General features: G+C 64.6%; 1 protein-coding gene across 1 annotated transcript in view; it reads right to left on the bottom strand.

Annotated features, from left to right (window-relative positions):
• ZC3H3 (zinc finger CCCH-type containing 3) overlaps nt 1–16,440 on the bottom strand; it is an 83,627-nt gene that overhangs the window by 21,969 nt on the left and 45,218 nt on the right. Inside the window, exons 5-9 of the mRNA XM_062187921.1 lie at nt 6,850–7,016; nt 2,421–2,463; nt 2,186–2,344; nt 2,025–2,094; nt 295–426 (exon numbers count right to left, since the gene is read on the bottom strand). Coding sequence (XP_062043905.1) covers nt 295–426; nt 2,025–2,094; nt 2,186–2,344; nt 2,421–2,463; nt 6,850–7,016 — 571 coding nt within the window. The remainder of the gene's footprint in view (nt 1–294; nt 427–2,024; nt 2,095–2,185; nt 2,345–2,420; nt 2,464–6,849; nt 7,017–16,440) is intronic.

Below are 16,440 nucleotides of genomic sequence, written 5' to 3'. Positions count from 1 at the left end.
ACCCCCGGGCTGCATGGGGCCGAGGCCCACCAGTCACTCAAGGGGTGCTCTGCGCCCCCTCAGCTCCACCCAGGCCACCACCTGCCATCCCAGGGGATGGCCACCTGGCTCTGCTGTCCCCTGCACTGCACGGCCTGTCCTCAGCTGTCTCCTGGAGGCTGTGCAGCCCAGCCGCCCACTGGGCCTCTCCCCAACAGGGCTCCAATCCCCCCACACACTCTGCTGTACCCTGCCCGGGGCCACCTCCGGGCTGCAGGGAACTCTCAGCCACCCGCGTCCACCCCAGCCCCTCACCTTGGCGCCCAGCGGGCAGTAGCCTTTGAGGAAGTCGCTGCAGACCTCGGCCTTCCGGGACACGTACACGTGGCTGTAGGGGCAGCTGCTGTGGCTACAGACGCCCTTCAGGAAGTAGGAGCACACGGGCATCTGGGGGCGGAGGGGGATGAGCACGGCAGGCCCTGCCCCCACACTCCCACCCGCATTACAGCCGGACACTGGCTGGACACCTCTCCTTGGCTCTCCTGAGTGTGGCGCGGACACCCAAGGGTGGTCGGAGGAGCCAGGGGGCCTCCTGCTTCCCCAGGCAGCTGTGTCCAGGGCAGGGCACGAGGCTGAGCACCCGCAGCAGGGGCAGGCCCGTGTGGACCTCCCTGGAGGCCCCACCAGCTTGAGCCTGCCCAGGGCTCTGGGCCGGGGTGGGCCACATGGCTGCCTGGGCTGCTCCAAAGCCCCTCAAGTGGGTGGGGACGGCGTCAGGGCTGGTGGTGGCAGCAGCCTGGGCAGGGCCTTCCTTCCCCGCCCCCGGTGACCACTGGCCACAGTCACTGCTTGTTCTCACCACGTGGGCCGGGCGGACAGGGAGGCAGAAGTCCCTGACCTCTCCAGCACCTGCTCTGCCTGGCCCCACTGTGGCCAGCGGCCTGTCCTGAGGTCTGGACCCACCGTCCTGCCTCTGCGTGGCACCCCCAGAGCCCCCAGCAGGCCTCCCAGGGGTCGTGCCGGGCCTGCAGGGGCCTGTGGGCCTGCGGCTTTACAAAGCCCCTTCTGAGGAGGGAGGGGCTGGGCGGGGGGAACCTGGCTGGGGCTGAGGAGCTGAGAGGGAAGGAGGAAGAGATCAAGGAAACAAAGGGTGATTGAAGGAGTGAGAGTTGATTTTTAATTGTCTTTTAACGGCAGCCGCAGAGGGAAGAGGGGCTGGGGGCCCGTTTGGGGCTGGCGGTGGTGCGGCTGTAGACAATTCCCTTAATGTGGTTTTTGATATAGAGCCCAAATTAGCTCTAATAAAAAGGGATAATAAAGCCAACTCTTACACCAAACGGGCTCCTCCTGGCTGTCAGAGCAGGCCGTTATCGGGAGGAAACTGCATTCTCATTTCAATTAACCTTGTTTGAACCCCTCCACGTCCACACAAATAACAATAACATTAATTCAGGCGCTGGCGCGGGCGTCCACACCAGACAGCTCGGAGCGCGCTCCGGCGCTGGAGCTGCGGCTAATGAACCCGAAACTCGACGTGAATTTCCAAACTGCTCACGGCAGAGTTTCGGAGCGCTATTAGGGAGAAAAGTGCTGATTCTCCCCAAGCTCCTCAAGGGGAAAAGCTGCGGCGGCAGCAGCGCCTCCCTCACCTCAGCCCCCTCCCCACACCGAGCCCGGGGGGCAGGGCCCACTGACCCCTGCAGGGAGCCTGCGTGGGCACAAAGCCTCCCTAGGAGCTGTGCAGGGCGGGAATCCCCACACCACGCCAGTGCCCTGCGACCACAGGCCCTGCGGAGCTGCCCCTCCACTCCCCCCAGGGGCCTCCAGCCCTCAGCACAGCTCCCCTCACCAGCCCCAGGCCAGAGCGGGAGGTGAGGCCTCAGACCCCCATGGGGCCAGCTCCCTGGAGCGCGCGGGGTGGGGGGGCGGAAGGGGCCTTGGGGAGGAAGACCCTGTGCAGGGCACTGCTTCCGGCAGTCACCAGGTGGGGTGGGGGCCCAGGGAAAACCACAGGGCGCCACCTGCCCGGGCCCAGGGCCACTCACCTTCTCCTTGGACACTTGGTGGGAGAAGGGGCAGGTCCCATCCGTCTTCTTGCACGTGCCCCGGACAAACCTGTGGCCCGGGGGAAAGGGGGTTTGAGGAGGGCCTGGTGGAGACCAGGGCAGGGTCCCACAGGCCCCCGGCCCACCGGGAGGGCAGGCACCTGGTGCACACGGCCACCTTCTCAGGGTCGTGGATGTAGGGGCAGTGCTCGCCACGGTTGCACCTGCCGAAGCGGTTGTAGTACATGCAGTACTCCTTCTTCTTCTCCTTCTTCTGCTTCGCCTGCCGGATGATGGCCAGGCTGCGCTGGACCGCCCGGCTGTGGGCAGAGAGGAGGCTCATGAGCCACAGGCTACGCAGGGGGCAAGCCGACCACCCCACCCTGGGAGACGTACCTGGCTAGGGAGCGGCTACAGCTGCTGGGAGGGTCCAGTCGGCCTGTAGGGAGAGAGACTCGGTCACCCCAGGCTGCAGCCCCTGCCCACTCTGGCCTGCACGTGGCTGGAGTCGCACCCTTTCTCACTGCTCCCCAGCCACCTCCCTGCCCCGCTGCACTCAGCTCCAGCACCACTGCCCCTCCTGTGGCTGGGCCAGGTACCCCCTGGGCTGCCCAGGCCTCTCGGGACGGTGAAGAGGCCGGGGGCGGGGCCAGCAGATCCCATGCAAGGCATGGACCTCTAGGAGACAGGGCTCGGAGTTAAGGGCTCACACACCTGCCCGCCTCTGCTGCCCCCAGTCAGCCAGGCTTCCTGAGACCACACGTGGCGCTGAGCAGACATCCCCACCTGTGGGCGTCCCTCAGCCTTCAGACCCTCAGGGGCAGTGTGGACTGCAGCACTCTCCAGGCCTCTCTTCGGCCACCTAGGAGCTGCCCTGCAATGGCAGAGCCCAGAAGCTGGGCCTGGGGGGGCGGTGGCTTGGACCAGGGTAGCAGCCATAGCCCACACAGCCCACAAGCCACACGTGCCTAGCTTTGCAAGAGGACAGTTTTCATGTGTGTGGGTGGACCTCGGTGCTCAGGCTGTGTGGCACGGACAAGGGCACTGGCCCGAAGGCTCAATATTATGGAGGTGCTTTGTCCAGTACCTCTCAGAGGGCCGAGCCAAAGCCAGGCAGGCCTTTCTGAGATGGCCAGCTAGGGCCAGAAGAGCACTGCGGCGACAGGGGTGGACACAAGGCCAGCGACAGGGGGGTGGACACAAGGCCAGAGGCAGGAGGGTGGACACAAGGCCAGAGGCAGGAGGGTGGACTCAAGGCCAGCGACAGGGGGGTGGACACAAGGCCAGCGACAGGGGGATGGACACAAGGCCAGCGACAGGGGGGTGGACGCAAGGCCAGCGACAGGAGGGTGGACGCAAGGTCAGAGACAGAGGGTGGACGCAAGGCCAGCGACAGGGGGGTGGACACAAGGCCAGCGACAGGGGGGTGGATGCAAGGCCAGCGACAGGAGGGTGGACGCAAGGCCAGCGACAAAAGGGTGGACACAAGGCCAGCTCGCAGCAGGCTCACGGCCTGGCCCACCTTTTAAAGACATGCGGTCACCCCCACGGGCAGGCGGGGTGGAGGTGGGGGGCAGGGCCTGCTCGGATGGCTTGCCCAGGTTCCTCAAGTACCCACACGGCCCCTCCCAGACCAGATCCAATTTCCTGCAGGGCGAGGGCTGAAATGGACACGCTGGTAAGAGGCAGAAGTGACATCACCCAGGAATCCTGGGGCCCTGAGGCCATGACACAGACACCCAATTTTAAAACGGGATATTCCAAGGCTGCCTGGATCTGACAGTGGATCCCTGCCCATCTGAGCGCCATGGGTCTGGAGGACACTGCTCCAAAGCTGCCCCTTCTCACCCCCCCCAGGGCATCCTGGGCCACACGGCCCAGTGAGGACACCATGCCTGTCCCAGGCTGCCCTGTCTCCCCAGCTGGGCATGCCCTGTGGTCCATCCAAACCCCAACTCCTTTGCCCCGCAGGCCGGAGCCTCAGGGCCATGCTGACCCAGACTTCCCCTCGTAGGGGTGCACAGCCCTGCCTGTGGCCGAGTCGCTAGGACTAGGGATCTGCTCTGCTGGGCGGGCTGGGAGGCCCGGCCTCCTCTCAGCCTGTGGCCTCCAGCCCAGAAAGGGTGGCTCCGGGACTAACCAGCAGCACCCCACTTGGGGGGGGGGAGGGGGCTGCAGGCACAAGGGCACGAAGGAGGCAGCAATGGGCAGGGATGGGGAGGGACTGGGCAGCCCTTGTCCCCAGCTGATGGAGGCCCAGGTGGCACAGACAGGACCTCACACCTGCCGGCCTGGGCAGTGACACACAACCGGATAGCTGTGGTGAGCCTGGGCTGCGGTGACACTGCGCCAGGGCACCATCTGCTCCCCGCCTGTGAGGGGGTGGGGGTGCTCCCTCCCCTTTCTACGTTTTGCTTTTCAAAAACTGCCAATGTGGCTGGGCTCACGGTGGGAGTTTTGACAAGAACAGGAGGCACCTTTTCAAATGCTTTGCAGCGTTAAAAAATGCACATAAAGTAGCTGGCTTGAGAAGTGTGAAGGCAGCAGCCTGAGAGCAGAAGGCTGAGAGAACTTTCACTTCCCGGGGTCTTCCCAGAATAGACCGGGCTCCCTCGGGCTCCACCCAGCCCGGCTGCCAGGCGCCACGGGGGACCTCTCAACCACCAGGTAGGGGTGGGGAGCAGGGAGGGGTCAGGCAGCACGGGCCTGCCAGGGCCCAACCCTCCCAGGCACAGGAAGCTGCACTCTGGAAGGAGAGGCCGAGGGGGCAGAGGGGGAGGCAGTGCCAGGCGGGGCTCCAGACCGGGCAGCTGTCAGGGTCTCCCTCCTGTGCCCTTCCCTGTGGCCCCAGGGAGGGTGGGCAGGGCAGAGGAGGGGAGGAAGCAGCAGGTCACCTCGGTCAGGCACAGCACGTCTGTCCAGGGTCTGCCCAGGGTCTGCCCAGGGTCCGCCCAGGGTCTGCCCAGGGTCCGCCCAGGGTCGGCCCACAGCTTGCAGCTGGGCTCCTGGTAGGCACCCAGGGCCCACAGGAGGGGTGCAGGGTCGAGGGCAGGTGTACTGAGAGAAGAGCGCCTGGCTTCAGAGAGCCAGGGCAGGAAGCCAGGGGGAGGGGGAGCCCCGCCCCTCCCAGGGAGACGTGCACTTTCTGGTTCAAGTTGGAAGTTTTGCTGACATCAGGGCAGGAAATTTATTTCTTTAATTATTATTCATCTAAGTGGGCTGGCCATCAGCGGCCCACAGCTGGGAGCAGCAGTGGGGAGGGAGGCAGCTGGGGCTCTGCCTCTCCCCCCTGCCCCACATTCCTCCCCAGCGAGGCGAGGGCTGAGCCCCAGGCCTGTCCCACGGAGGCTGCCAAGTGCGGTCAGCAGATGAGAACAGCTGGAGCCCTGCTTGGCAGCAGGTGGGGTCCTCGCTGGGGGCGGGGACGGGGCAGGCTGGCGAGGGGAGGAGGTTCCTGGGCCCTGGGCCCCACAGTGTGCCAGAGGGGCAGGGGATGGGGACAGCTCTGAGGCCAGCTCCAGGGCCGGGCAGGGCCGGGCGGAGGCAGAGCCAGCGGCTGAGTGCAGCAGGGACAGAGTGTTCACAGTGGTGACGCCAACAGCTCTGGGCCCCCTGGGCTCAGCCAGTAGCCAGCGGAGGGCAGACTGCAGACCTCGGCAGCGAGAGCGCGCGGCAACGTCTGGTGAGGAAGGGTGGCCCCACCCCCTTTCTCAGGACAGAAGCCTGGGCTCTCCCCACTTGGGGCGGGGGCATCAGTGACAAAGCCATATCCAAACTGCCCGTGCCCTACAGGCTCGTGGACACAGAAGGGCGTGAGGAGCGGGGTGGCGCGTGTGGCCGCACCGTGTCGCCCAGCGAGGGCTGGTGGACCTGGTCACAGCCAGTCCGCGGCCCTGGCAGGGGGACACATCTCCTGTCTGCTGATGAGCTGCTCCAGCACTGGCCGGAGTCACACCAGCACGTGCTCTGGCCACGCGGCAGGGCCGCTGGGACGGGGATGCAGCTGTCCGTGGGCGGTCGTCATTCTCTGAGTTGACACAGTTCTAGGGTCAGAGGTGGCCACAGCAACCCCAACAGGGCAACGGGAGGCCTGAGCCTCAGTGCGGCTGCGTGAGGCCACAGCAGGGTCTGTGCAGGGCCCACTGAGCACCCGACTCTCCACCCAGCCCGAGGGTCTGATGGGAAAGAGGCACCGGGGCTTGCCCTCAGATCTTCAAGCGAAGGAGGACTGTGCCTGCCAGTGCACCAGGGACCCTGGCCCTCAGCGCGGGCCTGGCTCACGCGGGACATGAGGAGTGCTGGGGATGGGGCCCAGCAGCCCCACTCCCAGCAGCAGGCCAGAACCTGGGGGTGCTCCTGGCGGGGAGGTCTCTGTGCCCACCTTCAGCCTCCTCCCCAGCCCCGTGGCGGGCGGTGGGGGGGGGGGGTGGGCTGTCAGCCGCCCCCTCCGCGATGGACAAGGAAGGAGTGCGACTGGACTGAGATCAAAATAGTTTCCAGCTAACGTGCAGCGAGCGAGGCCGCGCTTCCTTCCCCGCCTCCTGACACAGCTGCCGAGGCGTCACCAATGCGATTACGGGCGATGCGGCCCCAGGTGCTCACTCACCCAGGCGTGCGCGCCATACCTGGCCCATCGCGTGTCCCAGAGCAGAGCACGGTGCTCGCACACGGCCCCCACAAAAGAATTGGCAGCCGCTCAGCCAAGCGTGAGGCGGGCGCCACGCTGGGGCCCCTCCCTGGGGAGGCCGCTGCGGCACACAGGAGTGAAATCAATTCCCGGGCCAGGTCAGGAGCTGGGGGCCCGCAGCTGCCGGCGCGGCCTTACCTGGGCGCAGGAGGGGCCTGCCGCCCGCGTCGCCCGGCCGGCCCGAGGTCTTGGAGAGCTTGTTGGCGGACACCTTGTAGAGGACACCTCCGATGCAGCAGTAGCCTTTGTTCCCCCAGCGAGCAGGGCCTGCAGCTGTCGGACGCACGCGATTCAGCGCCAGGGCCCTGGGGGGAGAGTGCGGTGCCCGTCACATGCAGCCCAGCACCGACTGCAGGGCCAGGATGCTGACCACGAGTCCCAGGACCCAGGAGGTGGTGCCCCCTGCCCCCTTCCCCTTCCAATGTGCACCCTCCCTTCGACACAGTGGCCAGCTGGGCCGTGCACGGCTGCAAGGCTGCCTGGGGCTCTGTGCCCAGACTGGTGGCCATCTGTCCCGACTCTGCCCAAGCACACACCGCCCTGCCCCCACCCCCTCATCCACCACTTTGAGAGCCCACCCCCGACCCCAGGCAGCTGGCCTCAAGGTCAAAGGTCTAGAGGTCTAGAGGAGGCCGTCGGACCAGCCACGTAGGCAGTCCAGGTCAGAGGAGCAAACCTGGGGGTGAGCCTTGAGGCTTGACACCCTCATCACAGACTAGGAGACGGCCCGCAGCCACTGTCCACGTCACTGGACAGCTGTGGGAGCGAGGCGTCAGGAGGCCTAGGTCCACACTAGCTTACAATGTCATGACTGCCGACGGCACACAGGCCAGCCCAGGGGAGCAGTGCTGCTGTCCGGCTGCAGAGGTGTTGCTGCGTGCGGCTTGAGGTGGCAGGAAGGGGCCAGCTGGAAGGGGGAGGCTGCGGGTCCTGGCCTGGCGCATGGCCCCGCCCCTCCCTCTGGCTCCTGAGCCTGCAGCCCACCCCGTCCTGGCTCCTGGAGGAAGTGAGATGCGAAGTGGGCTCCTCCCCTGAGGAGCACCTGTGGCTGTAGGAGATCCCGTCCCAGCAGACCAGGGCCAAAGCACAGTGCACCCAGAGTCACATCTGCCAAGGAACCCCCCAGCACTGCCCATCTCCACCAGCCCTGCTGCCTACGAGGGGTCACCCAGAAGCGGCAGCTGGGAGGGTTAGCAGTCCAGCTCTTGGGCTCAACTGCTGTCCCCACCAGTCAGCAACCTGGCCCCTCTAGGCCTCGGTCCCTCCATCTGCAAGCTGGGGAGATTCTCAGAGCCGGGGCCTCCTAGGGCCCATTAGAGAGATGCCCTGGGCCGAAGCCGCGGCGTAAGCACAAGTGTACAGCGAGGGCGCCGGAAGGAAGGTGCTGCAGAGACTGCTGGAAGCACTTAACCCAGTTTCCTTTAATTAAAATTCGAGTTTGCAAACACCATCTTAGAGGGAGAGTCCCGCCAGGGCCTGGCTGCACGGCGCGGTCTGCCCAGCCACGTTCCCAACCTGACTGGCCCTACAGGCTCCAGCCGGCAGCAGCGGCATGCAGGGGGCGTTCTGTGGCCCCGGGACCCTCCCAAGGAAGTCGGCTGAACTGCAGCCTCTGTGCACCCATGGGGCAACCTGTCCAGTGCTACTGCCAGGTAGGGTGTGACAGGACCGGGTCAGCGCTGCCTGTTCCTGCATCAGCACCAACCAATGGCACTTGAAGAACCCCCTCAGGGGAGGGTCCTGACCCTGGCTAGAAGTTGCAGCCACTGCCCAAAGGACACCAAGTTTGGCCCTAAATTCCACTGCCCCCAGTGCCCGCTGCCATGGTTCACTCAGCCCGAGGCTGCCCTGGCCCCTGCTGCCCAGAGCCTTCAGTATACCCGCCCCCCGCACAGCAGTGCCCTTCACACACCGGGCTGGGGCTGGGGCTGCGGCTGGGGCTGGGTCAGGGGGGTGAGGGGCCGAAGGGCCCCCACCCCACAGCACTGGCCAGTGGCTGAGCCAACACTAGAGGGCAGCTCTAGTCCTCACTGAGTGAGCACTGAGTGCAGGTCTCAGCCTGGTCTCGTGTACCCCAACTTGGGGTGCAAGCAGGTCCTGTCTTTCCCACGCTGCCGCAGGCGCCATGTCTGGTCCTGGCCACCACCATGGAGCTGAGAACATGAGGGGCAGAAGGTGGCCAGGCCAGGGTCCAGTTTCCCTCCAGGGCCAGCCCCAGGATGTCTCAGGCAGGGGAAGGGAGGAAGCAGGCCCCAGGGCCCCAGGAACCCAGCCCTGAGATAACTCATCCACAGGGCTGTATGGCAGAGGGGTGACCACCTTCTCTCCAGAGCTGCCCTGGGACTGCCCGACCATGGGGCCATGGGAGTACCAAGCCAGGGGCTCCACACCTGCTTCTCACCCACCCTTCACCCAGGGCGTACACAGGTGAAGCCACAGATGCAGGAGGGCACCAGGCCCAGGCAGGTGCCGCAGGCCCTCTGCTGTGTGCTGAGAGAAGGTCCCGTCGGGCTCACAGCTGGGCCAGCTCAGCACCCGCGGCCCGCACCCTGGTGTGCAAGAACCTCCACTGATGGCCGCTCTCCACGCCCAGTTCTTGAAGCTCAGAGGTGCATCTCGGACGACACTTCCTCCCAAGACATCGCTGCTGACCCCACACACTTATTCTCAGGGGAGAAGCACCTGTCCCCATCCCCTCCCTCCCCAAAGCACAACTCAGGTGCTGGGATGGCACTTACAGTTTGAGTACAGACCCAGGCGGGAGCCCTGGGCCAGCGCGGTCCATGGTGAGGACAGGAAGAGCCCCGGGGTCTGAGCGGGTCTGGGACGCCTACCCGCCCCCCTAGGATCGCCTGCCCGCCCCTGCCCTCACGGCACTGGCCCTGCGGCTTCTCACTGCCAGGGGTGTCACAGCACGGCAGTCAATCGCCACCCTAATGGACAGGAGCCTTTGGAAACGAACTGTATTGAGAAGAGAGGGTAAAACTAATGAGATAATAGCGGGGCCAAGGACCCCGCGGGCCAGGCGCCCTCACGGCACGGCTCTGTAATTCCTTTTCTGCCGCCCGTCCGCACGTCTAAAGGCTTCTCCCGCCCGTCGGCAGGCCCACACCGCCAGGAAATTTCATTAACGCTGGAAAATAGGAAAGGTATTAAGCGTGGATAATGAAGGCCGGGGAGGGAACAGTGCCTCAAGATGGTCTCCTTTCTCGCCTCTGTAATGGGAGGCATGAACCTTCCTTCAAGCCCATCTCTAATCCATTTGAAATACTACAGCAAATTATCTTCCTTCAGCCGAAAGCGGCCAGCCAATTTACTCCGAATAGAAGTGACAATGCCCTAGGATTTATCACCATAACCTTGACTACACGGGGTGAGGCTGGGCCTCCCCTCTCCCCCTGGGGGGGCACGAAGGACGGAGGGGGAGGAAAGACACACACACCCTAAAGCCAGCTTCGGGAAAGCTGTGCGTCCATTGCCTGGGAGCAGCCAAACTTCCGGACTGTTTGAGGGGCAGGGGCCTGGCTCTCCCTGCCTCTGAAGGCCATTTGTCCACCTGGCCCGGGCAAGGCAGGCCTCCCAGACGAAGGCACTAGGGCCCAGCGCGCGCGGGGGGGGGGGGGGTGGCAGACAGCAGGAGCGGGGGTGGGAGGGGCCTCCTTCCTGCCCACAGTGTGAGTGGGGCAGAAAATGCCAGTGAAAAGGACACAGCAGGAGGGCACTGAGAGTCTGGCCAGGACAGAGAGAAGTCCTCCGCGAGCCAGGGACCAGGCAGCCTGTCCCGGCCTGTCGCTGCTGGGCGAGCCCCTTGGCAGGGCCCGGCCTGAACTGCCACTGGCAAAGGCGCACAGCAAGGCTCCAGGGCTGACCCTGGACACACACCCTGTGCATTCCCTCAACAGTGTGCCCAGTGTGCCCTCTGTCCGGTCTGCACCTCGGCGCACAGGCCCCGGGCCGCCCCCAAGGCGCGGACGCGCACACCCATGCGACAGCGGGCTGCCGGGCAGAGGCGCGCTCCGCTCACACACGAGCGTGCGCGTCCCTGGGTGGTGGCAGCAGAAGCCTGCAGCTCAGCAGAAACGCATCTGATGGCGAGCGCCTGCCGCCCCCACCCCCAGCACGTGCGCGCCAGGCTCTGCATGTGCTCCCGCTGGGGGCAGAGGCACGCCTGCGCCCTGTGCCGTCGCCAGCCCAGAGACTGGCCTGGGACTGGCCTGAGAGCGCGTGGCACCAGGGCCGCGACCAAGGCTGCCACGGGCGGAAACTTGCGCAGAGTCCCCCCTGCCCGTCTGACCTGCAACCCCGCCCTGCGGCCCTTGTTCCCACGGCAACACGTCCAGGTCACAGCGCGCCCTCCACAGCCACTGCCCCACGCAGTGGCTCCCCAGCACCAGGCATGGCAAGTGCCCACTCCGGGTGGGACACAGGCCAGGCGTGGGGCGCCACAGTGCTGCCGGGGGCAGAGAAGGGGCAGGAGGCGGGAAGGAAAGCCTCGCTCGCTCGGCAGACGCAGGGGCAGAGGGCAGCGAGCAGCGAGGACCAGGGGAGGGAGGCAGGGGCCGTGGACGCCGGCCCCGGCTCCATGACCCCGCTGGCTCTGCCCTGGAGGGAACACAGGGACTGAAGGAAGAGGGGCCTGGGCCGGGCCCTAGGGCTGGAGGAAAACGCAGGACCCGCAAGGCAGGGACGAGACTTGACCTGGGAGCCCGGCTGCTGGCGGTGGCAGGGTCCAGCCTGCGTGCCCAGGCCAGTGGTGACCGTGCGGACAGCGGGCAGGCTGGCAGGGAGCATTTTTCAGGAAATGGAGCGCGATTTTCCGAAGCCTGGAGCCAGCGCGAGTGGGGAGTGCGCCGTCAGCACAAGAGCAGCGGGGGAGGCGGCTCCGCAGGCGGATCCCAAGTAGGTCAGGCGGAGCCGCTGCGCCGTGACAGGCACTAAACTGCTTAAGTGGGGCTTTCCACCGGAAACGCTGACGGCCGCTGGCCGCGCTCGGAGGGCAAGCGTGTGGGGGAGGGGCCTAGCAGGACAGCAGGATGGGGCTGAGAGAGCAGGAGAGTAAAGGCGTGGGGGGTGGGGTGGCTGAGCAGGCTGAGAACTGGTACCAGCTGCGTGCCCAGGGCCCGGGCCTGCCTCTGACCCTGCGGCTGAGAATCGGCAAGCTGGTGGACGTTCGAGCCTCACCGTGGCGCGGCCACCTGACCTCGCAGGACCATCCTCCAACCACGTAACTTGCTCTTCTTGAGCTTGACCCTCCACAGATCACAGGGTCCCAGCCAGCTCTGAAGGGTCCCAGACACTCCCAGGCAGAGGATCCTAACCGAGAGGGGCTGCAGCACCATGAGCGGGGGTGGCTCTCCGTCCTCGGCGTGGCCACCTCATAGCAGCTGTGCAGAGCCACACTGACAGCTGCTTTCCGGGACACACATCTGGCAGGTGGGCTACAGGCTGCAGGTACAAGAGGAACAGCCGGCCCTGCAGCCTTGGGCTGGGAGCCTGCGCCCCTCAGCCCCCACAGGCCACAGCGAGGCTGCAGAAGCCCACAGAGGTGCCGGGCAAGGGCGTGGGCGGGGCCCTGTGTGTAACCGCTGAGCCGGCACAGCTCCTAAAGCCCTGAGCCAGGTATGGCTCCTCCCCAAGCAACCCCACTCTCCCCAGGAATGAATAAAAGGGTGCAGGCCGCCAGCACAGTGGCACCACGTCCATTACAAACATGTCCCACTGTGAGCGCTGGGGCTGTTTTATGTGCTCCCATCTATTCAATTGGTATTTCGATCAATGGCTGCATTACAAGCTTTCCCTTTAAGAGCCTAATAAACAATAAGATGGAAAGTAAAATTCTCCATAAAATGACACTTTTAAAAATCCATTTCAGCTGAAACTATTGGTGTTTTGTATGTTGCCTGCAAAAAAACAGGTATTCCTGGGCTTAATGGCTCCAGTTCCACTCGGGACTGCAAAGTTCAGCTTGCTAGGCACAGGGGCTGCGGCTGGCGGCGAAATGTGGCTGCCCTGGAGGGCCTGGCTGGTGGGGACTCGCCCACAGCCCCCCTCAGATCACACCGTGAACTCCACTGGCTCCCTGCAAGAGGGGAGGGACCCCGGAGACTCTCCCGGGGAAGACCACGCGCCTCAGTGGAAACCCCTGGTCCCGGAGGGCGGGACGGGTGGCTAACTGCAGCGACTAAGTGTGAAAATCGATGGCTCCCAAAGCATCCACAAAGCCCAGGCAGAAGACACAGAGAGAAGCAGCAACAGTCGGGGGCGCAGGCCGTGCTCCGCAGCAGGGTGCCCGGCCAGCGGAGAGGCTGCTGACGTGGGACTCAAGCTGAGAACCTGGCCCAGTGACCCTGAAGTCCACCTGAAGAGCCAACCTCCAGGTGCGGACGAGACACGAGGCAAGGGGACCGGGAGCCGGGGCCTGGGCAGACCAGGGGCTCATTTTAATACACACTCTTCTCCCTACCCCTACCTGGACCACAGGGCAGGCACTGGACCGCAAGGATAAGATGCCTGCACCCACATTGTCGTGCCTGCACCCAGCTCCAGCCCAGACGGCGCAGGGATCTGGGCAGACCAGGGGCTCATTTCAATACACACTCTTCTCCCTACCCCTACCTGGACCACAGGGCAGGCACTGGACCGCAAGGATAAGATACCTGCACCCACATTGTCGTGCCTGCACCCAGCTCCAGCCCAGACGGCGCAGGGATCTGGGCAGACCAGGGGCTCATTTCAATACACACTCTTCTCCCTACCCCTACCTGGACCACAGGGCAGGCACTGGACCGCAGGGATAAGATGCCTGCACCCACATTGTCGTGCCTGCACCCAGCTCCAGCCCAGACGGCGCAGGAATCTGGGCAGACCAGGGGCTCATTTCAATACACACTCTTCTCCCTACCCCTACCTGGACCACAGGGCAGGCACTGGACCGCAGGGATAAGATGCCTGCACCCACATTGTCGTGCCTGCACCCAGCTCCAGCCCAGACGGCGCAGGAATCTGGGCAGACCAGGGGCTCATTTCAATACACACTCTTCTCCCTACCCCTACCTGGACCACAGGGCAGGCACTGGACCGCAAGGATAAGATGCCTGCACCCACATTGTAGTGCCTGCACCCAGCTCCAGCCCAGACGGCGCAGGGATCTGGGCAGACCAGGGGCTCATTTCAATACACACTCTTCTCCCTACCCCTACCTGGACCACGGGGCAGGCACTGGACCTCAAGGATAAGATGCCTGCACCCACACTGTCGTGCCTGCACCCAGCTCCAGCCCAGACGGCGCAGGGATCTGGGCCCTTGCCTCAAGTTCCAGGCTCCTGGCTTCAGCCCGGGGCAGACTCAGCCTTCGCAGACATTTGATGGTGAACCAGATGCACGTATCAGCCTCTCAAATAAATACATAAAATTTCAAAAACAAAGAAAGGCGGCAGCGGCGGCTCACTGGCCAAGGCCCCGTCTGTTTCAGGAAGCAAACAGCTGTTGGGCCGGGCCAGTGTTTCTTAGGACACAAGGAGCACGACTCGTCAGAGAGGCTGGTAAACCAAACATCACTACGAGGCCAGCCAGCTGCCAAGCACCCGCCTACAGTATGCAAAGAATCAAATAAATAAATAAATCAAATCAATAAACAAGCAAATTAACACGCAAATGGGCAGGCCCGAGGCTCGCTCCACTCCAGTGCACAGGTGGGGCCGAGGCAGGAGCTCGGCGTCACCCTGCCTGAGACCTCAGCTGTCACCACGTCTGACCAGCACAGACTGGCCTCAGCACCGCTGGCCATGGCCAGGACAGGCCCCACGAGGCCTCCCGGTGGAGACTCGGCCCCGCTGCAGCTCCTGAGAGGCGGGGCCCTCGTCACAGCCCGAGAGCAGCAGCCCCCGCTGGATGGAGCCTGGGCTGGGCCCGCAGCAGCGGCAGGGCAAGTGTGTCCGTGTGCTCCGTGTTGGGGGCCTGAGGGCAGGGAGGCCGCAGACAAGCCGGCTTCTCTGTGTGCCCTGGCGTCCCTTCCTCCCACCCAGCGGAACCCTGGGCGCTGGCCTCCTGGAGCCTGTCTCACCCGGCGGCCGCCGACGTGCTGTGATCCCTCCGAGGCCTGCAGCAGGCCGACTGGGCGGAGGGCAGGGTAGGGACTCGGGGCCGGGAAGCTGCTCTAAGCAATGCAGTGCGCGCAGCCTTTAAGACAGACTGACAGATCTAAACGCACAGACGAGCGAAGCCTCGCAGAAGTCCTCAAAAGCTGAAACTGGGGAAGATGACAGACAGGTGACGTCTCCAAACCCCAAAGCATCCGATGGAGCCCCAAGAAACCAGAGCCACAGACAGACAAGCAGGAAACGCAGACAGTGCTGACCTTGACCAGGAGTGAGCCCCCTCTCTGAAGTCTAGACTGGGAGCACGCTCCCTCACACGTCTGTCCAAGCGTGTGGCGACGGAGGCTCGCGCTGACCAGGCCTGCAGCATGGGCCACCCTGCAGCTGAGTCAGAACCGTGAAGAGCAAATCCACACCAGACTTTAAGTGGGGTCAAGCTGCAGCTACCTAACCAGGAAGCCATGAGCCACCTCCTCCGAGAAGCCTTCTGGGCCGCAGGCTCTGGAGAAGGGGGTGTCCCATACAATTCGCTCCCCACTCCGCCATTCCCACCGACAGCCAGCAAGGACACCCAGCACCTGCAGCACCCAGTGGGCACAGGATGCTCGGCACGCAGGAGTGAGAGGGGTGCCGGGGGGGGGGGGTGGCGGCACTGTGCAGCCAACAGCAGGGAGGGGCTGGGGTCGCGAGGTTCTCGCTCTTGCTGTAGCTCCTGCAACTGAGCTATGCAGGGCCGGGGGGGGGGGGGGGGGGGGCACTGCTGGCTAGGCTCCGCCCACCCATCCCTCCAGCTCCAGGAACCAGGTGACGACAGGGGGGCTGGGGCGGTCCTCGCCCTGCCCCGCCCAGGACGGCCCACTGAGGGGACAGAGCAAGGCCGTAATTTACGCTCCTGCCTGTGCTGCTTTATGGCTTTCTTAATTCGGCTCCTGCTACTATTAATGTAGTTAATGCTGAGATTATATCTATTTTCTGGCGTCAGGCAGTGATTTACCCAAGCCATTTTTCCGGTGGAGGCTCCCACGCTGTTAAATCACGCGCCTTGCCAATTAAGTGCTGACTGGGGAAGTGGACGCGGTCCTAACAGACGTCCAACTGCAAATTAAACCAGGGCTCCTGACGCTGGGGAGTGGGCGGCTGCCACGGAAGCCCTGCTGACTTGGAGGAAATCAGGAAATCGGCAAGCCTGGGCCTCGAGCCGGGGGACTTGGCAGGAGCTGGGGGCCCCGAGCCTGACCACGACACACCTGTGCCCCAGGCCAAGTGCTTCCCAAGGGACCCCCAGAGAGCCGGCAGGGTGCGTGGCTAATGCTCAGAACACCAAGGAGGAGGAGACCCCAACAAGGGCCTTGCCCGCAGGCAGAGAGAGCGGGGACAGGCCAGGAGAAAGACCCCGCTCCCTCTTCTGCGGGCCCTGTGGAACGCTTGTCCTGTCCCACCCAGCATCATCACACGTGGACTGGAGCGGGCACCAGACCCAAGCCAGAGAATCTGTACCCCACAGTGGGGCTCTGAGATAAGGCACAGCAAGTCCAACTGTGGCCCTAGGTGACCCTTGGGCTGTGGTCTGTGGTCCTCAGCGGGACGGGGTTCCCTCCAGACGCTGTAGCTGCTGCGGGAGCCCCTCCCTCTG

This window comes from Lepus europaeus, chromosome 4, assembly GCF_033115175.1.
Source record: "Lepus europaeus isolate LE1 chromosome 4, mLepTim1.pri, whole genome shotgun sequence".
In the NCBI taxonomy this organism is placed as follows: Eukaryota; Metazoa; Chordata; class Mammalia; order Lagomorpha; family Leporidae; genus Lepus; species Lepus europaeus.
Note: the sequence above shows the minus strand (reverse complement) of the source record. Positions and strands in the feature narration are given on the sequence as shown.